The 25,475-nt window shown below is 35.3% G+C and overlaps 1 protein-coding gene across 3 annotated transcripts in view; it reads left to right on the top strand.

Moving 5' to 3' along the window:
- Positions 1 to 1,168: 1,168 nt before the first annotated feature.
- LOC142337890 (uncharacterized) overlaps positions 1,169 to 25,475 on the top strand; it is a 36,239-nt gene continuing 11,932 nt past the window's right edge. Inside the window, exons 1-5 of one of the 3 annotated variants that reach the window (XM_075387507.1) lie at positions 1,169 to 3,957; positions 10,619 to 11,057; positions 11,882 to 12,052; positions 12,701 to 12,715; positions 25,047 to 25,188. In XM_075387507.1, coding sequence (XP_075243622.1) covers positions 3,147 to 3,957; positions 10,619 to 11,057; positions 11,882 to 12,052; positions 12,701 to 12,715; positions 25,047 to 25,188 — 1,578 coding nt within the window. In that variant the 5' untranslated portion in view covers positions 1,169 to 3,146. Of the gene's footprint in view, positions 3,958 to 8,941; positions 9,619 to 10,618; positions 11,058 to 11,881; positions 12,053 to 12,700; positions 12,716 to 25,046; positions 25,189 to 25,475 lie in introns of those variants that run through there. The other 2 variants (XM_075387509.1, XM_075387508.1) reach the window with 2 other exon arrangements.

The following is a 25,475-nucleotide window of genomic DNA, read 5'->3' as shown; positions in this document are numbered from 1 at the left end:
TCATTACACCTAGTCGGCTCGAGCATCACTTTTCACGAGGTGACATTATTGTGCCTCATCTCGCACTATGACGAATAATGATGTCTCGTATCCTCATTCGCTATAGTTATATGTCAACACGAATGTCGACATATAATTAAAACAGGACATTAGATGACATATTGAACACCAAGACGGGTACTTAAACCTCCGTGCAATAAATGATTTCATTCTAGATCATTCTAGACTGCAACAACATTTACCCTCGATGTCACAAGGCAGTACTTTGAACTACATGCGCTAAATGCTTCAACATGAGACCATTCGGATGTTATCCCCCCCCCCCACCTTAGTGAGCTTATATTTTTAAGCCCCCAGAAGCACGTGCTATTATCTTACATAGTAACGTGCTATAACAGCATAATTTGTCAATGGGGTTGTAAAAAACACTAGGGGGGGGGGGGGGGCAAAGCGTAATAGATCGGAACATTCTCTACGCGTTTAAACGCTAGCTTTGTACGCAAAATAACGGAATCCATTTAAACTATTTAGTTTAATTTTCTTTATGGGAGGTCTCCGACGAAAGAATCTCTGAATAGAGCCTTCTGGGTTGGAATCAGCGGGGTTCAAGCAGACCAAAAATTGTGAATGAGAGTGAATATGACGCCGAACCGGACGTTCAGATTTTGTTTTAGGGTTTCCACTGACAAATCCCCCTCCCCACTGCGCGCCCATGTATTGGTCTAATAACTACCTGCCTCCCTGCATGGCACATCTTAACCTGTGAAACATGATCACAATCACAAACTTTCACTTAGATAAATTTTGAAGGTTATTCAGTTTCTAAATCTTGAAAGATTAGAAATTACAGGGTGGCATCACACAATTAAGTAGCAAAAATCCTCCGTTTATATGGTACAGATGTTTTTAAGAGTTGTAACAAAATTCTTGGGCAAAATTGGGGCTGAATTGTAATCCTTGAATAGGGCCTGCCCTAAGTTGAGCGAATGTTCAGCTAACTTTTAGGTCGTTTTAGGATCTTAGTCTATCTGGTACAAATTCACGCAAGTTTTCGCCATTTATTGGCCACGCGGCACCGGAATCTATGCCAGATCGAAGTTCTGCTGTTTACTAATCCAGATATAACTCACAACCTATTTATAACCAGTTATAACTGATTGAGTAAGTGGTGAACGTGTGACACATGCACGTGTACCATGATTGATATCGGTCTAATTAAGTAACCAAATAAACTATGTTTACCAAGTCAAGTTCACCGAACTTTTTATTGTTGGACTCACCCATAATTTCATTAACTAAACAAATTAAGCACCTTTTAATCGGCCCCAGCCAGATTTACCAAAACCGCAAGAGTTCTGGTGATTAATCAATCACATGCTTTCATTACCGTTATTTGATTGTTTATCGATATCGTAATTTGCTTTCATTTTGTGGCGTAGCTTTTTATCCTATTACCATATTTATATTTATTTTTCCAAAAGTAAATGCTTGTTTTTAGTTGGTGGTTTCGATCGCCATCGATAATTTGTTTTTTGATTTAAAACTTGCTCAGAAATTTGGATTAAGTTTGTCAGATTTCTTTATTTTTGTTCGAACTTAATTAAGACTTGACTTTGAACCATTTCGCTACTTCCTTATCACCCTAGAGATATTAAAGCCCGAGTCATAAACTAATTGCTCCCCTTCCGGTTAACTAACTTCTCTGGTTAGTACTACTAACCAGAAAATCTGACGGTTAGTTTATTTATCCACCCTTTTGACCAGAGACCTACATTGGGGGTTTTCTGGGTAATAACCAGATCTAACCAATTGTATTACGAGTTATGGGTTATAATTTACAGCTATCAACCAAGAGCTGTTTATTTCTTCTGCCGCACTAATCAGAATCAGTATACAAAATTTTCTCCCTTTTTTTCGCAAAATTAGTCACTTCCAAATTAAACTCAATTTATTCTCCCGTTAATTTATTTGAATTTCTGCCATAAAATTCTGCAAAGTGATAAAAATTGCACTGAATATTTTTCTGAAATTCGAGTTTTACTAGTTGGTTTATTTGTATTTCTTTTAACTTGTAATATATTATTGAATCAGAAGGCGAAATTATAAATTTAGGTTGATATTATTCTATTTATCATAAGAAGTTCCAAAATCGACGTTTGTACTTCATACTTGGGGCGATTTGAAAGCTAAGAGTACTTTATTTTATATTCAGGATATCTCTCATTTAGTACAAACAATTTATATCTTAAGGTTCTTTAAGTTTGACAAACTTTAGTTTATTTCACCCTTCGTTTCTTAGTCTTTATATATACTAGACGTATAATCCTCAAATAAAATCACTCCGAAAATTTATCGACAAGTTTAAGTCCCGCAAATTTAAGATTTTTACGCTTATAAAGTGCAATACATTTTTTGATTGTAGATTGTTAGTCGAAAGAGTGATAAATTTTTGACTTATCTAACTTTGGTAAATATTACTTAGTTTTTACTGTATTTCATATAATCGAGACAAATTTTCATTTATTGATTTGTTCACGCGCATTTAATTAAGAAAATTTCAGCCGTCATTAACTGTTACTTTCTGATTTAAAATTAGTTATCATTAGATTTAGTCTGAAATTTTAAAACTGACAAAAGAACTTTGTTCACGCAAAATTTGATGTAACTTCTTAATGTCTATAATACGTGAACTTAGTTGACTTTAGAATAAAATTTTATTACATTCGAGTTACATAACAAATATATACTTAGACAATTTATATACAATTTTATAAGCTGTTCTGCAAATTTAAACAAAAACTTGTTCATGTTATGTTAAAAAATAACAAACGAATCTGATTGGCCGAATTGAGAAAGAGAATCGGAGAGCTTATCGAACTTCCAAAAAACTTTGATTATATTTTTCACTGTTTTGATAATTGATTTATTTTCTAATCTGTTACCACCAACAATTACTTTAGTCGACCTTCGACTGAAAATAAATTTCTACGAGAAATCAATAAAAACAACAAATTTATCAAATGAAACGTCCAAAATCTGACATCTATTCTGGAGTTGTTTCTATCAACACATGAAAAAAAATTCAAACTTCAATTCAAGTTCAGAAAAAAGCAAAAAATTGTGAAAAAATTCCTCGTTCAGCAACCATGTTGATCAAAATTTGTATTTACCAGAAATTAATTTTTCTCTCAATTTTGTTGTTGTTTGTTCAAAACTCTCGGCAAGAACTCGATTCGGCTGGCTTTGTGACTATTTTCACTTCATCGTTCGGGGAAGTTCGCGGTTTTTCATCGGACAGGTATAAAACGTCACAAGAAGAAAGTCCGGTTGTGAATTTCTACGGAATTCCTTACGCCTCAATTCCAAATGGAAGGTTTACAAATTCTCATCCAGTTCATATTTCAAACAACACAGTTATAGGCGACAACAGACCCCGTTATTGCCCGAATTATTACTTCATGCGGCATTTAGCTAGTTTGAAAAATGTTACTGAGAAACGCAGAGTGAAAAGTTTGATTTCGGAAGACTGCTTGACAATTGACGTGTACGTGAGGCAACGTTCACTAAACATGGATGCCGATATATTGCCTGTAATTGTCATATTTGCAGACCCGTTATCCGATTTTAAATCATTTCTGGTCGGTCGCTCGAACATGATTCAGCATTTATTGCAAAATGTTAACGCAGTTCTGGTTCGCGTTAACTACCGGAATGGTCCGCTTGGGTTCTTGCGACTCAGCGAGGCTGGTTACCTTGGGAATTACGGGTTGTACGACCAGAGTTTGGCTCTGAAGTGGGTACAAAAGGAGATACTCAACTTTGGAGGCGATGGAAACCGGGTTTCGATTCTAGCAGAGGGTTCTGGCGCTGGTGGGGTGTACTGGCATCTGAAGTACTCGGAAGAATTGTTCGACCATCTGGTGGTTCTGAGTGGCAGCCCTTCCAGCGTTGTGAAAAGTGAGTTCCTTTTTTGTTGTCAAAATAAGGAAAAAACCCAAATATTGTTCTAAAATTATCTGTAAAATTGTTAGCTGTTTTAGAAAGAAATGTTTTCTGTTCGAAACTGTACAAAAATTTTGATATTGTGTTACCAGTGACACAGACAAAAATTCAATTTCTCAGAATTTAACTCAAATTTCCCTGCGCAGTTTTCGCACGTTAACAATTAATAAACACCAGATATTCTGTAAATGAATTTTGCGAAAAAAAATCGCTGTCTTAAATCGCTCTGTGAACTGACTGCGAGAATATCGGTGTCGGAAACTATAGGCTGCAAATATTCTAAAAATCAGACGTCAGCTCGTAAGGAAATTAAGATAATTGCTTTAAAATCGTTTCGCAATTGTTCATCAAAACTGATCAATTTTGAAACTTGCTTTTTCTAAATATAAAAACTTGCTTTTGACTTCGAGTTACAGTTCTAGAACAGAATTACCACGTTAAGAGTTTGAGAGACTCATTATTCTCATTATTCGAAAATTCTACGAGACAGTTCTCTGATTTCTCTATCAAGATTTATCGACTTCATATAATATTTGGTTCTAATACAAAAATAGCTCCCCCCACGCACATTTTAAGGAAAAAACAATTTCTAATTGATTCTTGAAAAACTTTTGCAAAAGAAGTTGTTTTTTGCACTCGTTTTTAATATAAAAACCCAAAAAAGTTTTTTGTTTTTCTCAAGTTTTATGAATTCTGCATTCGTCGTATTTTTATTTAAATTCGCAGTCAGAAAAAATAAGGATTGTTTGGTTAAAATTTTAGTTTGTCATTAACACTCGCTGATATTCAGAAGCCTTACAAAATTTTGTCGAAAACAAATTTTGTCTTGTAATTCAACTTACTTTTATTTCAATTTAGATCCAAAACTCCTTTGAAATTTCATATAATGCACTTGAATTCTGTGAGATTTAATCACAATTGGAAATTGAAATAAGTTTTCACATTTAGTTCTATATGCGCGCCAACGATCGCCTCTAAAAATTTCTATTGGCTTGTTAACGGCTTTAAGTTTCTCTTTTTGATTTAAAATATAGTTTAGTTTTCTTTCTCTAACGTAGCGTTTTGCAAAACAAATAGACAAGAAGACAGGCTTTGAGGCTTTGAATTTTTACTGGAAAATGTTTCCTCTGCTGTTCCAAAAAGAACAAATGTATAGGATATGTTTTGAGACGTGAAACTTAAAGCGCATTAAACACCAATTCAGGAAGATCGGAGACTTTATAAATTTTGTTATTGATGAAAATTTGTCGAACCATTTCTGCTCATTGGACATCAAACAAATATAGAATAAATGTTTCCTAAAAGGTTTGCTTTGACTGCGATCTCATTGAAATCGCTCCACTTTGTTTACTGTTAAGAACAGTATTTTTGTTAAACGCTCCATAATCCTGAATTTAACAAGCTAGTTATTGCCAATTAAAATAAACTTAAAATTTTCTGTTCAAAAATTTTTCAATTGAATCAAAAAAATAGTTTGGGGAAATATAACTGTCTGCCAAACACTTTTTATCTGCAAAATTTGAATTGAAAAATGTTGCCTCTCTTGTCTCAAACGGAACAACGCTGATAAGGTATTCAAAGAAGTGAATCTAAAAAATGGATTGAACAACAATTCATGTTCGGAAATTTGGTTGGTCAGTCTGTTGTACATCAAAAAATATAGATTAGGTAATTCTTAAATAGTTCGGTTATACTATAATTTTATTGAAATCTTTTCGCTTTGTTAACTGCAGATTTTTTTCTTGATAATAAGTAGCTTTAAGACAAACGGTTTTCAATTGTTGCATCTTTCCCGATTGTGCCCCCAGCTTAATGGATGAATTTTATTTAAAACCCCAGACAAACATGCCAAGTTTTTGCATAATGATGTACTGTTTAATGATTTGTGGTTTGTAATTGGGAGATGCAGAATTTACTGGTTGGTACAAGCGGAATAGATCCTTTTTTCATTGACATTCAATTCTAACAAAACTATGGTTTTATCAATAGATGAAACCGATGGAAATATGAAAGAAAACAGTAATTTGCTCAGCTCTTCGAGCTGTTGATTATAATAAACTAGTGGTTGGCAATGTCACCCCAATGTCACTTGAGTTTTAAAAATTAATCTAAATAACATTAAATCTGACTCATGAGAATAGATCGGTGGCTGATAACTTGGCCAATTATTTTTTTTGCAAAAGGTATGAGGTCCAAGGCTCGAAAAAATCATTTCAACATACGCTACATTTTTGAGAACCTTTCCACGAATAGCACGGTTTGAGTTCTCAACGCGTAATAATACATAAAGTAGCGGTTTGAGAAAAATTGCGTGTTTTTATGGTTTTAACTTTTCGAATTGATAAAAGGAAAGGTATCAGAACTGATATCTTCCTGAGAGAACTGGCCGGAACTCCGAGCAGAATTGGTTTTGAGTCCGAAGTGGCTTCCTCTGGGCACACTCCTCAGAATATCCTTCAGCTAACCACCGGCAACTGAGCAGGTAGCAGTTACCCAGGGGCACCACGTGCAGATTGAGGATCAAGTCTACGTCCTTGGTTACTAACCCTCCTCTTAAGGTGTTCGCCTAAGCAATGTACTTCCATGTTCGATACTCATCAGCGCAGGCAAGCGTCTGAGATGGAAGTGTTGAGCCAGGGCTTGGAATAGCTCCTTAGGTAGAAGGGTGCACAAGTTATTGTAGGTGGAGCCCTGAATAAAAAAAATTGTCTCTTGTAGTCATGTCTCGCCGACTTCGACCTGTTGGAAATGTCTCCAATGAGCGAAGGATGGTCTTAAAGATTCGAAAGTTGACAAATTAACGAACGTGAAATCCAGACTAGTAGATGAAGTATTGATCAATTAGTAGTGGTTTGGCTCGCCTCCAATTAAAGGCATTTGCAAACTCTAACCGGCTTGAAACCCTTGACAGTAGTCAACGATCACCGCGTTAGTATGGATGAGATGTGAGGGAGCTTGGGACGACTGCTGCAATGTTTTTCCTGAAAGTTTAAAAGCGGAAGAGAAAACTGTGTGTGATCCCTGCGCACTATAAGTATCTGAAATGAAAGTCTTCTAGTAGGAAAAACTGTGTGAGGTCCGGACAAGACAGATGTAGTGATAGACACAGAATTAACATCAAAGAGTGGTGTTGCAACTGTGATCTAAGAGCCAAACTTATAAGATTGACTACACTTGCTTAGCTATGTCCCCAAAAGATGGTTTTAAGGAGACTTGAGGATCAAAGAAATCTTCGCCGCGAAGAGCTTGATCGCAGATGATCATCGCACCGATGCTCTAGTCTTCATGGCTTGGAAATTTTTACTCTAAAGGTCTGATGACTAAATACCTAAGGCTTCGGCCAAAGGGGAGGTGCACGTGTTTTATGTTGTTAACTACTCGAAGTGAAAAAAAGTCTAAATTTCTGAGAACTGGTAGCTTTCAATTTAGCAGACAAAACTCATTATTTTATCATTGTCAATTTGTAAATAGTTTTGAACCAGTAATTTCATGAAGACGCTAGCAATAGCGAAAACGTTGGAGAGATTTGTAGACTTAAAAATTTTTTGAAACTAGTAGGTATATTCAAGGTAAGTACCCCTTTTAATTATTTTACTGTCTTACTTTGAGGTCCCCTGCAGCAGTCGGCCACATGCTTGCCTTTAATTCAATTTTTTCAAAGGATTCATAGCATTCAGGATTTCTAATCGTTGCTAATACATGGAAAATGAAACTAGGAAACGTTTGAGTTGTGTATATGCTCTGCTATGTCCCAAAAGATGGTTTTAAGGAGACTTCGCACCGATGCTCTATTCTTCATGGCTTGGAATTCATTACTCTAAAGATCTGATGACTGAATACCTAAGGCTCTGGTCAATGGGGAGTTGCACGTATTTTATGTTGTTAACTATTCGAAGTGAAAAAAGACTAAAGTTCTGAGAACTGGTAGCTTTCAATATAGCAGACAAAACTCATTATTTTATCATTGTAAATTTGTAAATAGTTTTGAACACGTAATTTCATGAAGATGCTAGCAATAGCAAAAACGCTTGAGAATTTGTTGACTTTAAATTTTTTATAACCAGTATGTATATTCAAGGTAAGTACCTCTTTCAATTATTTTACTGTCACATTATGAGGTCCCCTGCAGCAATCGGCCACATGCTTGCTTTTAATTCAAGTATTCTTTAAAGATTTTATAGCGTTCATGATTTCTAATTGTTGCTAATGCATGGAAAATGAAACTAGGAGGGCACGTTTAAGTTTACTAGTGGTGTAAATGTACTAATCTTTTCCATTTAGCAATGAATGTTAATGCGGCGTGGACTGAATAAAGAACGTTTGTTTTCATTACTGGCAATAACAGATTGCTTTGTTTTTTTGCCCATATTCAGTTTTTTGATGGACTCTTTTCACAGTTCCGTTCACTCTCTTTTGCCGCCATTTTTCTAATTCCTTTGAAGAGCATCAAAGTCTTCCAGTTAAACTGCTTTCTAAACCTGTGTATTTTATTGTCAATTAAACTTATCTTGCACTGAAGAGATGCTCGGCTCGTGTAAGGAAGAGTTAGTCCAGTTTTGGATGGTTTTTCTCAGGTATATAATTTCATTTTTTTAGTTATGTAATTTTTGAGTCGACCATTGAATCGTTAATTTATATATTGCAATGCTGATTAATTGTTGGTAAAATTTTACATCTTCTAATTTTGCTTCGTCAAGAGTTTTGTAGGTTGACAACAGTTCTTGCTGGTCAAGGTTGACAACTGTTCTTGCTGGTCATTTTCAGTGGTCTTCTTGTACGTTAGCATAGACTTTTGTTATCAGGAGATATTACCTGATCATTGTCATCTTGAAAATACGGGTCTGTCCCTTTATATCCGCCCCCATTATGGTAATTGGGGGGGGGGGGGGGGGGCTATATTGCGTTTCGAAACTGCCCTAATCCGCAGAAGTTTTATTAACATCAGCAAACAAGTATTTCTACAACTGTACAAAGCATTAATCAGACCCCACCTAGAGTACGCGAACCAAATCTGGTATCCAAATCTTAAAAAGCATAAGACCAGTATAGAAAATGTTCAAAAAAGAGCCACAAGGCTAGTTGGATCCCTGCGAGGTTTAAGTTATGAAGAGCGGCTCAGGGAACTCAAGCTACCAACCACAGAATACAGAAGACAAAGAGGCCGGATGATAGAAATCTTCAAAATCATCAATGGAATGTACGACGAATCTGCTACGGGAAATCTAATTCAGTTTATCGAACGAAACTCGAGGAAACATGGGCAGCAACTTTCCATCAGAAGAGCACGACTGGAGCTGAGGAAAAAGTTTTTCTCAGTTGATGGACCTAAAGATTGGAACGAGTTACCAGAACACGTCGTGTCAAGTGAAAGCTTGGATATCTTCAAGACACGACTTGACAGACACTGGCAACACAGGATGTTCCGCGAATTGTCCTAGGGTAAGGGACAACACGGAGGAGCTGGTCGACAGAGGCAACAAACCTACAGACCAGAATACTCGAACTCGAAGCTACTGGAATCTCAGTCAGACCTTGATCTTCATTAATTCCCTATAGTGTGCGCTGCCCCTTTTGTTATTAATAACTTGAGATTTTCTCAAACCTACTAAAGTAGAGGTTCGTGTTTCGTTTAATTTTGAAGTCTCATTGTATATTAAATATTGTTTGGATATATGTGGGTACATTTTTTAGATGAAAATAATAGTAAGGAAATTGGGATCTCCGTTTTTGACCCCACCCCATTTTAGCGGGCTCATTTTATTTCCGCCCCCCCCCCCAGATGCACGTGCAATATTTTTAAATAATGATTAACTATGCAATGACAGGATCTATTGTCCCCCCCCCCCCAGTGTTTTTATGACCCCCAGTTACAAATTATATGTTATATAGAACGTTACTATGTAAGAAAATAGCACGTGCGCCTGGGGGTCATAAATGGTTTATGCTCACTAAGCTGGGGGGGGGGGGGGTTAACAGAATAGATCCTAATGGCACGTGCTCAGTATAACTGGGGGCGCATAAATTACTGGTGGGGCACAAACGGAAAAGATCCGAAAATTGTTAACATCAGTTGCAATTTTGATCCTCTGAATTTATAGGTTACATTTTAACGGGCACAAACACAAATAAGCTCTTTTCCCAAGTTTGTTTAAACGTTGTTTAGCCGAAGTTATTTGTTATTAAATATAAATCTGTTGAAATGAAGAGATGAAGACTGAACTGAATTCTTACCCGTATCATCATAGAACCATAAATAATTGAAGGCATATTTTAAACACTATAGTCCGCATTATGGCGTGTTTACCATGATGGGGACACCATGAGAAAGGGTGGCTTTTTGTCAGAGCTTGGTTGAAGTTGATATGTTTGATCTTTGTAATGGGAAGTACGTAGATTAGCAACAGTTCAGCACCCATTCAACTAGAACAGCTGCAAATGAATTTCAGTTTGATCAGTAATTATCATTATCAGGTTATTTCACATTGTAATTTGTGATGCTGCTGGAATTTTTTTCCACAGATTACATTTTACTAATAGAAATAATCGTGAAAATAATCTTTTCTCTCATTAAAATTTTCTCCCATATCGGAGCTTTTTTAATTTTGTCTGTTTCAAGGTTTGGACAATTCAAAGCTGGACAAAATACACAAGGACTATGTGTCGCTATTCGGATGCGAAAAATTCAAATCATTCAAGTACTGCTTCGAAGAACTTGCTCTGGACAAAATCTACTTAACGAATCCGAAGTCTCAAAATCTGTCTGTGCTACTTGAGTTCTTTGGACCAGTTTTCAGACCTACTTCACAGTTGAATGACGTAAAACCGAAAAATTTGTTAATCGGAATGGATGAATGCGATGGAGTACGATTTCACGGGAACTACGTCAATGATAGTTTGAAGTTGATGCAACTGCTAAATACCTCCTTGCCACAGGAAAATGTTCAAGCTGCCATTTTTGAATACAAACATCACAATATGAACCTGCAACACCCAACAATCTACAAAGGCCTCAACAAAGTCCTAACTGACTTCTTAATATCAGCAGGTGCTTTCATGTAAGTTGGTTTACAAAATATAAATTTGTTTAAAGTGAGCTTGATACAGGGTTTCATGACATTATATCAAATTAACCCAGCAGGTTGCCTTAAGCAGAACTGGAGTTCACAGTTTTGATGTTAGGTAAATATGAACAGCAGGTAAACTGGAAATGTGTCACTAGAGTTCACACTTTATGGGCGGAAATAAATTGACCAATTGCCTTTGAATGAGCAAATACATGTAAGTTATGTCGTAAACTGAAGTTGAGACCTTTCAATTATCAGTAGTAGGAGCTGTTACATAAACTGTTATCGAAATGAAGATGATAAATATCAGTAAGTTGACGTCGACCGTCGGATTTAGGGGAGATTTGATATTGTGTGGGTTCTATTTTAAACGGCGTTTACCATAAGGAAGTCGCATAAAATTTTGGCGCTCTGTTTTCAGTGTGAGAAGCAGCGAAAGTTCAAAACTTTCGGGTTGAGAAATAAGGTGTTGATTCCAGAGGAAAGTAAGACTTAAAATTTAAGTAAGACACTCATAAGACAGAACATAAATTGTCTTACGTGTCAGTTTCGATGACCTCTAGATGATGTTATAAGTTTGCGAAAATGGGATGTGTGCGAACGCACCTTTAGTAGTTGTACGCTAAGATGCCCTTGAGCGCGCCGTTTGTTTTACACACACAAAATTACCTTGAACATTGAAATTTTCAAGTGCTTTTTTTGGGGGGGGGGGGGGGTGCAGGCTAGATTTTGATAATGGTTTGAAATGGTGGGCCCAAATGTTGCGAACATTAAGGAACATGATTCTTTCTTTACAATTCTATTCACTGTTTCAGGTTCTCTGATCTGATTTCGACTCGGTTCAACCAAACGCTGTTTATGATCGGAAGCCAAACCGACATACTCCCTGATTGCAAGATGGCTTCGGCCAAAAGTTTTCTCAGTGCTTCTTTCCTCAATTGGAGACTCATCAACAACACTTTCAATGAAATCCTTAATTTAAACAAGTAAGTCAGAAATTCTAATCAGTTAAGTTTCTATTCATAAATCGCAAAAAATGGTGAAGAGTAATGTGTATATGACTATGACTACCCCCCCCCCCCCTAGACAAGGAGAAAAAAATAATAAGAATATTGAATTTTTCAAATTTTGCTATTCGTGTTTTTATAAAAATATTATTTTTTTCTCCTGTTCTTATAAAAATTTCAAAATTTTTTATTACTTTTTTCTCCTTGTCTAGGGGGTAGTCATATACACATTACTGTGACGAAACTGTTATCGATAGGAAGACAATCGTATCAACTATTAACCATGCATCAATTTTAGTATTAGTTCTCTAGCAAGTATTCTGATCAGAGTGCAAAAGTGGGATCTATTCTGTTTTGCAAAGCTTAGTTTTACTCCCCCACAGGCGGACGTGCTATTTTTTACATAGTAACGTACTATATAACATATAATATGTTACGGGGGCGTATAAAAGATTGGCGGAGGGGCAAAACAGAATAGTTTCCCAAAAGTGTCCCTGCTTGGCATAGAAACCTTATTTTAAATTTGCAAGAATTTTCTGAGTAATAATCTCATTGTTTATCATTGTTTTTTGTTTGCTAGAATATCTTCATAAGTGTGTAATTTGCAATTTCCTTCAATGGTTCTAGGAATTCTTCAGCACGGTGAGTATTTTCTATGCATTTTAAATTCGGTGGTGGATAATTTCAGCTTCAAACTATCATAACCATATTTCATTGTTGACGCTTGCTTAATACCCGTAAATTTATTCATCTATACATTGCTTAGCTTACTTAGCCATAACTTGGAGATCAAATCAACTATATTGCTTCAGGAACACAGGGACAACTTGTTTGTTACAAGTGAGATGTCTGAAAATTAAGTCACTGATAATTCTGGCGTTCTAGGTTATCGGTTTCAGACGGTTTCGCTACTAATATGCAGTTTCAGTGTCGAAAAAAGGCAAGATGTAGAAAATGGCACCAGCTGACGCTATTAGAATTGATTGAGTTTGAGGCTGATATGATTTTGTAATTTTGGTATGTTTACTTCAAGTTTGGCAAGTTTTTTGACGAATTGGCGATTAAGTTTTAAGGCGCGCCTAAAAAGTATGTGGGCATGATGTAGGGTAGGGAGAAGAAACGAAATAACCGTTGTGAATTCCACCCAATTTTTCCATTTTTGTAGTTTCCAGACAAATTGCTTACAAGTCGGTTTTTACATTTATCTCAAATCCCGATGATCGGGGACAATGTTTTCTCAATGGGAAGATGTTTTGAGAACTCGTTCTGGGGAGCGAAAAATTAGGTGGTCACCAGAATTATGTTGCAGAAAAAGGCAATGGCCGATTTACCACCCCAAAGGTTAAGTTTTTAATGTTCAGTTTTGTTGTTTTTGGTCATTTTTATGAAAGAAACTTAAAATTTTAAAATCCTATCGCCAGAGTTACATCTTCAGTCGAGTCATAGACTAGTTGAATGGAAATGAAATGGTGGTAATAAAAGTCACCCAACTTCTGCAGTATCCCGACAAATCGTTGTTAGGTCATTTTTCTCATCGATTACAAACGCTACCGGCCATAAGCAAAATCGGCGTCTCGGTATTGAAGTTATCAGCAATTTTTTTTTGGGAAAAATGGTTGGCCATTGGTTGATATCTTGTTTAAATAGTGCATGAATGTACTAAAATGAATTTTTGTAAAATGCGATTGTTTTCGCTTACATTAGATAAAAATGAACCGCTTTTGGGTTGTGCCTGGATAATTATATCATCATGTGCTCATTCTTCAGATAATAGCCGTTTTCAAAAGTAAAAATGCAAAACTATAATTTTCTCGATTCGAGGTGTTCGAGTGTTTGTTCAAATCGAATAAACTTTTTTCTGACTAATTGCCCTCGAATGAGAAGGAATTATTGGAAACGTGCTTTTTAATGCAAATTGTGTTTTTTTTCGCTTTTCTTTTAGAATAATCTTCCCAAATAACTTTTTCACGCACTTCTTGATTTTTGAGTGATTTCAATTGCTCTCTCTTTGAAATAAAATTTGTTGTTCAAACAAAATCGATTAATAGAGAGACGACGACAAGGTCCTGATAGCCGAGTGGTTAATATCTCTGTTGAGATTACGGGAATCGGACTCCGGAGGTCGGGGTTGCAATCCAACTTTCGTGTGTTGTTTTTGCACCCATAGAGAAAAGTTCATCTATGCTACAGCACCTGAATTAAATTGCCCCGCCTGCCTTTCGAGAGCAATTTTTCCGACCTTAGTCGGTTTTTGTTTCTATTTCACCCCAGTATCAATATTTGTGTTTTTTTGTTGCTTTGTTTGAAGTTTTGTTTCTGGATAATATTCAACCTCTCTTGATTTACCTCAATAAAAAAGTCTGAAGTGCATCAGGTTCAAGCCCTGATCTTTTTTTGGTTTCTGTCGTTTCTTTTTGGACCGAAAATTGACGATGAAATTGGAAGTAATGGTTAAGTGACTCTGGTGTTTATCGAGAACCGCGAAGCGGTTCGAGATATTCAGTCAGAATTTCGAAGTGACTTCTGCAGAGTCACTTAACCATGCTTAAAACACGAAACGCGCACGTTTTAAAATGACGAAAGTCAACGAAATGCAGCTTCTGGCTAAGTAGCAACTTCTGGAATTTTGACTTCTGGCACTGCAGACTTGCGGCATTTTAAAATGTGCACGTGAGTGTTTTGATAAATCATTTAAAATTTTAGGCTCCAACCATGTTGAACTTTTTTGTCAACTGGCACTCTGATTACGTTAAATTAACTGACCAAGAAGAAGTCTGAAACGGATTGGTCTTCAAGAACATTTTACAAATTTTAGTAGTTTTATTTGGGGGGTGGAGGGGTGGTGAGGGTACATCTGAGCCGCCATTGTTGTGTGAAAATAAAGATTTACGAGAAGCTGTCTTCTTTACGATATTGAGGGCAGATGGGTTTATGAAATCGAAAACAGTTAATTCTCAATTAATTTGTTTTCGATTATGCTTCCCGCCTTGTCTTAAAGGAAATTAATTCGACCTTCGAAGACAACAGGTGGTAAGTACAAATCGGACGGCTGGTTATGAACCTGTTTGCCATTTGTTGCGAAAAGTGCTTTTGAGTTGGTTTTTGAAGACGCCAATCGAGTTAAGTGATTGCGCGCTTAATCCTGTTATTATGTCTTCGGAGGTCTTTCTCTGGACGTGAAAGATTTAAAGATTAAACGCTTATCAACTATGCAATGTTTCGGACGAAAAGTATCAAAGAAACCAGACTGTGGATTCGTGTCTTAAATTCCAGTGATTTGGGTACATGTATAGTACAGGTTAAATTTGGACGCCCGGACTTGATCCCCCAAAATTTGCACCGGTTGGGGGACGTAAATAATTGGTATAACGCAACCCAGAGTTTCTGTTTATCTTGCAGGGTTTGGTGTGTTTTTGTAAGTACTTAGAATGAACAAATTTTGATAACTTAAATTCACAGTTGTCGAAGAATTAGCGAGCTGTATTAGAATTAGACCCACAGACGCCTGCTTCTAGTTAGGCCTTTGTTTAAATTTGATGTGTGTCATTTTGTCCAATCTCTGCGTATGTTGAAAGGGTTGCCCTTAAAAGGTCTGCTTAATTGTATTATTTAGGGATAATGTATAAATGATCCGTAGGTTAAATTTACTATTGTGCAGGTTTGAAACATTGAAATGTTTGTCCAGACAGCTAACTTAGTTACGTTTTGTTGTTGTCATATGTCTCAAACTATGATAACAATTTCAACACCCTGATGACGTGTTTGTATTTACTATGATGACGTTATAATGACTAGTTGCCATTATAGGTAAATGAGACAGAATGAAATGTTTCCTATTATTCTAATTTGGCTGATAAAAGTGGATCATTTTGTTGCGCAACAAATAGACGTGGGACCGAAGAGCTTACTATGCAATATGGGCTTTGCTTTAATTCAAAAAATTGGATCTTTTCAGCTAGCGACCCCCCCCCTCCCCCCCCCCCCCATACGCACACAGTCCTATTTAGCTGAAATTTAATGCCACCCCCAAATATTAATTTTATGCTCCTTTTTGACGAAGTTGATTTGCCTAACGGTAAATATCCAAAAAATATATACGATGCCCGGGTCATCGATCATATGCAACTTTCTTGGATTTCGTACTTGGTCATATGATTCTTAGTAATCGTACTAGTTCATATATGATTTGTATGATTTCTTAGTACTCATACAAGGATCATACAAAAATTTTCAAACGCATCGGACTTTAAAAAATGTAGCGGTTTTCAGAAGCAACAAATAAAACCATAAATGGCACTTCTGTGGGTAAAAATACAAAAAATAAATAAATAAATTCTTTGTAATCATACTGAGTGGTACTAGGATCCTTGTATGAAACCCAGGAACTCCTAGATGATCGTTGTACGAAATCAGTGAACTTTTGGATCTTTGTACAAAATTCAACAGGTGATGGGATATGGATTGTAAATAACAACTGTTTTACAATCGGACTAATTGCTGAATGACTGTTGCTAGGTATATGTTTTCATGATAGTTTACCAAGATCCTCCGAATTCTCCAAACTTGCACAAGTTCTTGTCTAACCATTTAATTATACTGTGCAAAATTGCGGACACTTTTGACGATCAGTTTTGAACGAACTCGGGTAACACCCCTCCCTCGCAATGTATTGAACTCTGATAAACGCAACCTCTGGTTATTTTCCGATGGAGTTACCCTTGTATACATTTTGTGTACTTGAAAATGATCAAATTAATGTTGCAAAAAGAGATTATAAATTGACCGCGGGATCTAAGCTTTGTAATCATATGAGTGTTCTCAACTCAGTCATAAACTAATCGGACAAAAGACAGCAAGTCTCGATAATCGAAGCTCACTTATCACGAAACAGACGAGTTTATTATTTTTGCATAGTAGGTGTGTACAGCAATTGTTGACAAAAATAAACAAAAATGTGATACTTGATTTAGTCACAAAAATGCTCATTTGCTTTTAATTATCTTACAAATATTGTCCAATTTTGCTACTCAGTGAGTTTTTTGTTTCTCGCGCGGCGTGATTAAAACGTTCTGTGTGTATGTTTTAAAATGTGCTGGCTATTAAAAATTGATAGAAGACTAATTAGTAATTGCACAGACTAATGTGCCTTGAGACTGATTTTTGGTCATTTTTTGGACGTTTGGCCAGAATTTACTGAACTCAGGTTGCTTTTTGTATACGTTGTCACGATTTTACGACCAAATTAGAATCAAAATGACGTTAAAAGTTAAGATTAGAGGACGAGCAATGTCTTGTGGAGACCTAAGCTCTGAAGCGTTACTTCATTATAAGAGCAACTCAATTGAATTTTCAAAGCGTAAATAATGAAAAATACAAACGTCTGATACCTGCTGATTCAATTTTTTGTGATTTTTTTTAGCTTTTTTAGTCTTTGATGATGAAAGAAAAGTCAGTAAATTCAATGCTCTTTTGAATAAAAATCATCTTACAACAATATAGTTTTTCACATTTTTTATTACAAGAGATTAAAGTTGGCACAGAGGAAAGGTCCGAAAAATGGAAAAAAGATGGATTTTTTTAATAGTTTTCAATAGTATGGTTTGGAAATGTTGCAATCTGTTTTTCCTACTTGCTCAAACCCTCAAAAATCGAAAAATACTTTTAGAGTATTGAAATCCGTTCGTACAAAGTGAAGTCAGATGAAATTGATGACGTGAAGTATTCATATATATTTTGAGTGAATCTGAAATTAACACTTAATTTTAAATCTAAATCTGATTCAAGAATTTCTAGAATTTTTTTTAATAATCTAGAATTTTTTATGGTGCTTCTGTTATACAAATGATGACATAACCTCTCTTTTTGGCGTTATCGCTTTCATTTTTGGAGCCCACGAATGCTTTAGCAATGTGAACTAATTTTACCGAATCAGGCGAAAACGGTTAAAAGCGGAATGAATGCGGCTCTATCCCTCCGAACTAAATTTAAATGCCCTCTATAAATTATTGGAATGCCTAAATTCTGTTTTTGAGGGAAACGTCCAGTTTTTATTGAATTTTTATGGGGTAAGCAATGCTTGACAGCTTCAAATAATAATAGAAAGTCTCGAATTCTGTGAATTGTTCAGTTGGCTGCATTTGATCTTGCTTTCATCTGAGTTTGTGCTCAGCGATCTGTGCTAATCACGACTTTGGTTTTATAGCCAGAGCGAATTGACTTATTTATGCGTGTGTGGCGGACTGAAATGTGTTTTCGGATCAAATTCGCAGACGAATGAGGGATTTTATAATGTTGTAGTTTTTAAATTTAGAGAATTACTGAATTGATTATTTAAAAATGAATTTGATTAGTCAAAATGAATCTTGAGTCAAACATGATTATTTGTGTAGTTCAACCAAAAAATGGAGGATATTTACTCTATATGAGTCCTAGATTTTGAATAATTGTGACAATATATTTTCGAGATGAATCATACATCAAGTGCTTTACTTCGCAGTTACTTAAGGACAAATTTTTTCAAAGAAAACGTAGATATAGGACGCAAGCGTGAATTTAATTGAAATCAGTTAAAAATTAAAGGACAATTTTTGAAAAATAAAAAATAGTTCTTTTACGATTCCATTTTTTGTATTCTCATACAGTGAGGATGTATTTGTTCTCCTGAAACTTTCATTCGCTCTTTTTAATTGCTCTTGAACGAAGTTCAAAGCAATTATTGTAAACGTGTGTCTTTTTTATGCAAAGTTTTTGCTTGACAATTTTGACTTTTCGAGTGACTTTTACGCCCTCGACTTTTTGCGTTTCGCGTTATCTAAAATTCTCTCTCAATCACAATTTCAAGCAGCTGAATTTAATTGGCGACAATTTAATACTAAAAGTCAAATGAAAAGTGCGCCGAAACTGGTGCCATTTTTTTCTTTAATAGTGGTTTATGTTAACCTCTAATGTGGTTATTTGAAGCCAACTATTGAACTTCATAGTCCCATTTAGGCTCCCCTACCTCCCCCCCGATTGAAGCAAGCTAAAATTGATTAGAGCTCCCACTAGTCGTTCGAGAGCAATTCTTCCGACGTTTAGCCGGTTATGTTTTGGTTCTGAACGCAATTGTAAGGTTTCAATTCAGAAAAATTTGGTACCAAAATTGACAAAAAAGGTTTCCAAATTTCGTGTCTCTGAAAGCAATTTTTTATGCGATTGTCATCCGTATTAAGAAAGGAAAACGAAGCTTCATTTTTAATTTAAAAGGGGATTGAATGTTTAAACTTGTAGAAACCAAACTAGTTTTCGCGAAAAAGAACACAGCAATCATTCTGATCGAAAACTGACCTTACTGTTGATACATTTTAAAATATTTGAGAACCATTTAAATTGCTTCTGCATTAAAAACATTGGAATGCTCTATAATTGCTTATAAAATTGATGATGCACATCTAGGATGAACAAAATTCATGTTTTCAAATTTTAAGGACTGCGTGGCTTTTTGTAGGTTGGGCCTTATGCGTCAACCAATAACCGATCCTCCTTGTTGATATTTATTCTGACCTCGAATTCTTAGCCTATAATTTACGTTGCGTGCGCAATTGTTTTAGAGTGCTGTTGGAAATAATTTTTTCGCGATACATTTATTATTAGGCGACAAGTTGATAATTATTAGCAGCCGCAGGTGAATTTTTTTTTGCTCACGTGCGTCTCTTTAAAGCAGATGTCTTAATTCTTTTGTAAAAAAGTTTGATATGGAATATTAATTTTAGGCTTGCTTTGATAGTGAATTGAAGGTTTCTGATAATTAATGACTTTTTTGATAGTTTGGAGGTTTTTGAGCTATTTTGCTCATTTTAAGCGATTTTTAGCAATTTTTCGCCTTTTTGTTTTACTGCCGTGAGCGGGATCGGAATAGACGCCCACTACTTATGGAGTTTTCAGATACCAACTGTTTAAAGTTCTGTTTGTATAAAGCTTTTTTGTTACAAAAAGTCGCAAAATTTTTAATCTTTTTTTCTTAATTTTTTTCAGTTGTTTTTCTATGATCATTGAAACGTTTTTTTGCCTAGTAAGACTCGCTGATAATGTTTTTGAGCATTTTAATACTCTCATTTTTTATAAGATGTTTTTGGTTTTATTTGCCCTAATATGAAAAAATTCGTTAATGTTCTGTAGTATTTAGTTCAGGTTGTTTTGAGAGCTTTTTTGATAAATTGCATTTCATGAATTTTATAGGCTTGTTTTATTCTCTAAGCAGCTCAAGGCGCTTTTCAACTGCAATTGCTCACCAAGGCAATCTAAAACGAAGAACGGAGTCATGAGAACGGAATCAAAAAGAAGCGTTAAAAACTGATAAAGCCCAATTTTAGATGCCAGTTACTTGAATTTTGTTCCTATAAGTCTTAGTTACCGTCTCAAATGCTTATTGGTATTAATACTGTCCCCTGTGTCCCTTCAATAAGAAACAGGAGTGTGTCTAACTGTGGAATGACATCAAAATTGTTCGTTTTTAAAAGTTGTTTTTGTTCAAAAACCATTTTTTGTGTTCCTTTAAGCCCAATCGGGGTTATGGGAATCAATGGCGGCTATTTTTCGGCAATCTGCTTAGTATGTTTATTACAATCAGAATGTTAAGCTTCCACGCAGACGCATAGCTTAGAAATTTGAAATTACGAGGTTTAACCACGCTGTAGCATTCAACCGAATTGTTTAATCAATCGATTACGTATTCGAACTGGTGGACCGGTAGGCGTGAGTGGCGGAATTAACGCGATAACCGACTCCGGATTTCTGGTTTGCTTTTTTGGCCTTTATGTTATATTAGCTCAACTGAGCGGTAGTATGAAGTGAACATAGGAACAATGATAATAAGCGCATAGTTGAGAACAGCTGGGCGATTCGGCACTAAATATTTAACTCTTGCCTGTTTTTGGCTAGTTATATTTAACATTTGAAGTCTTAAGTTCAGATGGGTCAACAATTTAGTGTTTAAGTTTCTTCATCGTTTGGTTTCTTTTTCCTATCGGGGGTAAGTGATTCGTTTCGAATATATGTTTTGTCCTCAGCTTTAAAAAAAATTTTAGCTCTGAGCTCAGCTTTGTCTTTGTTAATTTGTTGATTTTTAAAGGCAATTTTGTTTGAGTCTTAGATTACTAGCGATTTATGTTCAGAATCTTAGTGATGGTTTATTTCATTGTTGTTTTACCTTCACTTTAACTTCAAATTCTTTTAATTGCTCACAAATAAAATTCAAGCAATTATTTTGGTCCTGTTGGTCTTTTTAATACTGTTTCGATTGATTGTTTTTCTTGTCTGACGCTTTAAGTTTTCGTCCCCAAAAACGATATAAACTGGTAAAGTCCGGGAACATTAAGTCTGTTTTCAGTGTTTGTTCTTGGAGCTCTACTGGCCTCTATGTATACGTTTCACCAAACAGACTACTGAGGAGCTATAATTTCACAATTTGAAGATCAATTTTGGGAAGCTTGATCTTATGTCGGCTATGTTTTCTCTTGGTTTTGTTTTCTTATCGCTAAGACGCCCATAGAGAAATATTGTTTACAGTTTATAGTTCAATTTTTTTCACTAAATTTTCACTGCTTTCTGTTATTATCTTGTGTAACACACTAAACTGTAACAGCGTCTTTTAGAAGTGTTCTTAAAGACGTACGCTTCGAGTATCTTTAATTTGTTGAAGCAAATATTGATATTTGTTGGTTTAGAAAACAGCTAACTCTAGCTGCTTTCTGTAAAAGCTGGCTTAAATTTTCAATAGATCTACGATTGTGCAGTTTAATTGCCCTAGGTAATTTTTTTTTCTATAATTTAGGCCTTGGTGTAATGTTTGTCATCAAATTACTGAAAAAGTTAAACTAAAGCTTTCTTTGATCTTGATTTGATTGCTAGAGTTTTTGCTAGACTATCGAGTGCTCTCAATTTGAAAGTTGATACCAATCAAAATTCTATCCGAGCATCAGTTAAGGGCTTGCGGTTTTAAAATGTATATTATAATATATATACGTGTTTCTCCGATTCAAATCTGTTATTATATTTTTGGTGCTTGAAAATTTTCACAGGCTAGCTTTGAAGGTCTTTTGGTTATTTGAACATGCGAAATTTTTTGAAAAGCCATATTTCAATTTTTCCTACAGGAAAAGTGAACCCCTGATCTATTTAAAAATTTAAACATTTTCTATTTAAACCTAAATCTAATTAAACATTTTTAATGAATACTTTCACTTTTGTATACTTAATGGTATATTATAATGGTTATCTCTACTAATTATAAAAGCTATACAAACTATTATTGAGGCAAAAACTAATTAGTTTGGTCACGTAGGTTTATGAGCACACAAGTTTTGTTCACGGGGGGCACTTCAAGGAACTCATTAAAATAACTCATTAACTCTTCAAATCTTTAAAAAGATATAACCTGCAAAAAGTCAAGAATATCATTGATAATTTACTTTGAACCTGTAGCTTATTAATATTAATATTATTCTGCAATTTTGATAGATGTACTTGTTAAGTCATGATCAAGAATTACTCTGAATGGCGATACTTCGCTTTCATCTTCAACTGTCAAATTTAGAACATTCTAGAATTTGGTACGTGGAGAGGCTTTGAAACTATGTTTCCACTTGAAACCGTATCTCATGACTCATGTCAACGCAATCAAAAACGTATATTTCAATTTCACTCGAAAATGTTTGAACAAAATAGTTTTTGTGTGTCTTCTGCGAATTTTCCGGGCAACCGTTTTAACTTATCGAGTGACTTTTAACATCACTCTTTTCATGTTCTTTACGTGATATAAATTGTTCGCTCGTGTTTACTATTTTAAACAGATGAACTCAGTCAAGTGTCGGTAGTTCATTGCGAAAGGTCCAATGAAACGCGCGACAAAATTGGTCATTTTTAGCGTTAAATCTTACTGTTAGCCTCACTAAAACAACATTTGAATATCCTTAGTAAACCTGATGCCAAGGCCCGCTAAAGAAGGCTGTAATTAAAATTGAAAGTCCATCAGTAACTTGAGAGAAATTTCACCGTCATTAGTATTTTGAGTTTAATTGCTCTCGAACGAAATTTTAAGGCAATTATTGTAAACGTGTTGGTCTTTTTTATGCAAAATTTTTGCCTGACCGATTTGATTTTCGAGTGACCTTTGTGCCCTTGACTTTTTCGTTTTGCTTGATTTAAAATTCTTTCTCATTCACAATTTTAAGCAGCTGAACTCAAGTGGCGGCAGGTCACTACTGAAAGTCAAATGAAAAGTTCGCCAAAATTGGTGTATTTTTTTCACTTTTATTGGATTTTATCGGTGACTATTGTGGTATATAATAACGTTTCCAAGATTTCATAACGGCTTGGAAATCATCACAAATAATATAGCAACGAGTGTTGATACAAATAAAAAAATTAAAATAGACTGTTGAAAATCAAATGATTATAATACAACTCATTTATTAATGTGTAGGTTCATTTTACCGGCTATTGCTCATCAAATGAAAAGTAGGGAGAATAAGTTGATGGCAAACAGCAGAATTAGCCGGTAAAGTCTTTTGTCAAAACTGTGGCCAAATTATTATTTGCTCTGATTGCGAAAATACAAACCCACGCTTTTTTTGAATAAAAACTGTCAGCCGGAAAAAATTAAATGCGACGCGGGAGCTTTTTAAAAACAAACGAAAAAATCAGCAATGTTGTAAAAAGATTATTTCAAAGAAAATTTGATCTTCTTCAACTATCAGTCTTTATCTTTCAAATCAGACGTGTTTGTTATCTTTATGACTTGAGCAAAATTATCGAAAGATTTTGTTAACATTTTTGAAAAATGAGAAGTTTTATACAATTTTGGTAGCTAGGGCGCGCCTTTGTTCAATAGCTTTAATCGCATCTTTATAATCTTGACTCTTCATGCGCTATGAATGGACATTTCCTGGATTTAATGGACATCCAGATTTAACTAAAAATTCATGAAATGCCCAGCTCTGAAGGGTTGTTAGTGCAATTTTAAGGTCACAAATGGTGACCGTTTTCGATGGTGAACCCAACAATGTGATTACCTTGCTGAGACGGAATTACGTTATCAGTTTTTCATTTCAGCAGATAAAGTTCCAAAGTGGGTTAGAGTTTCTGAAAATGACTTAAATTTTGTCTATTTGATTCAAAATTGTTTTTTTTTTTATTTATGATAAAAATTAAACAAAACTATTTAAAGAAAAATTATACCCTCAATTAAGTTAGCACTATAATTTGACTGAAAAAGTGATATTTAGCCAAGGAAATTGTTTCAAAAGTGAATCAAAATTTCATGCATCAAAAATAAATTTTCAAAAATCCTTCAATTAAACCGCTACGCGCTTATTTGGCTTACTAATGAAAGCACTCATATCTTTCTACTCGAAACATATCGATCGGTCAAAATTGGCGGAGCAAGAAAAGCCTTTGATGTAACCCCCTCCCACTAAGGTGCGGTCAGATCAACAATCGGGAACTTCGTTTTTTATTCCCATCAACAAATATGGGGACTGCAATAAAATAGTTGAAAATATTCTTTCCGTCCCTGCTGAGCTCTTAAAAATTTTGAAATGCCTTAAAAATCTGCTCCATGATGTATTATCATATCAAATGATGTTTTCGTGTTCTTGTCATGTGCTCAAGCGAGAGGAGTGGGGGGGGGGTGACGCTGAAGTTTCTAAATACTTTAAGGCAGAATACATTGTTTTTGACTGAGTATATCATTTGAACTCATGATCAGAATAAACGTTTAAATTAAATGTTCCCATTTTTGTAACCTCCGGATCTAATCTATATCTGCCCATGTGAAGTTTATGGCCCCAGAAAGTTATGAATTGTAATTTTTGTAAAAATCGCCTGTTCAATTGAGGTGCTCAACAATTTTGTGCGGTGAAGCGGGTAGACCTTAAAACAATTTATCCTAATTTTCCTATAAGTTATTTGTCAATAAGAATAACACTTGTTTCAGTGGTCCATCGACAAGTGCGAGTGGCAGCATACCATCTAACAGAGTAAGCAGCTATTTTTCATCTTCTTATGTAGACCAGAAGAGAAAGACGAGCCATGATTGCTACATTTTCAACGCTGTCGACACACGGACAAAGACACAGGTAAACTTATTGATCATTTTTAACCCATCTCGGACTTCGAAAAGAATTGAACTTAAAGGTTTCGCAAAGAATTTATGTCATCGCAAAAGAATGATTTTGCACTATTGTGACTGTTACTACTGTGACTGTCCATCGTTTTCGAAGGAATGATTTTTCGACGAGGTCTGGTAGACCGAATGTCATAAAAATTTTGTTTGGGATTCTGTTTTGCAGCCTGGATTCTGATCTGCAAATGATTTTTGGGAACTACCCCCCCCTCTCTTAATATAAGGATATATAGCATATAA

This window comes from Convolutriloba macropyga, chromosome 4 (genome assembly GCF_964194025.1).
Source record: "Convolutriloba macropyga chromosome 4, txConMacr16.3, whole genome shotgun sequence".
Classification (NCBI taxonomy): domain Eukaryota; kingdom Metazoa; phylum Xenacoelomorpha; order Acoela; family Convolutidae; genus Convolutriloba; species Convolutriloba macropyga.
Note: the sequence above shows the minus strand (reverse complement) of the source record. Positions and strands in the feature narration are given on the sequence as shown.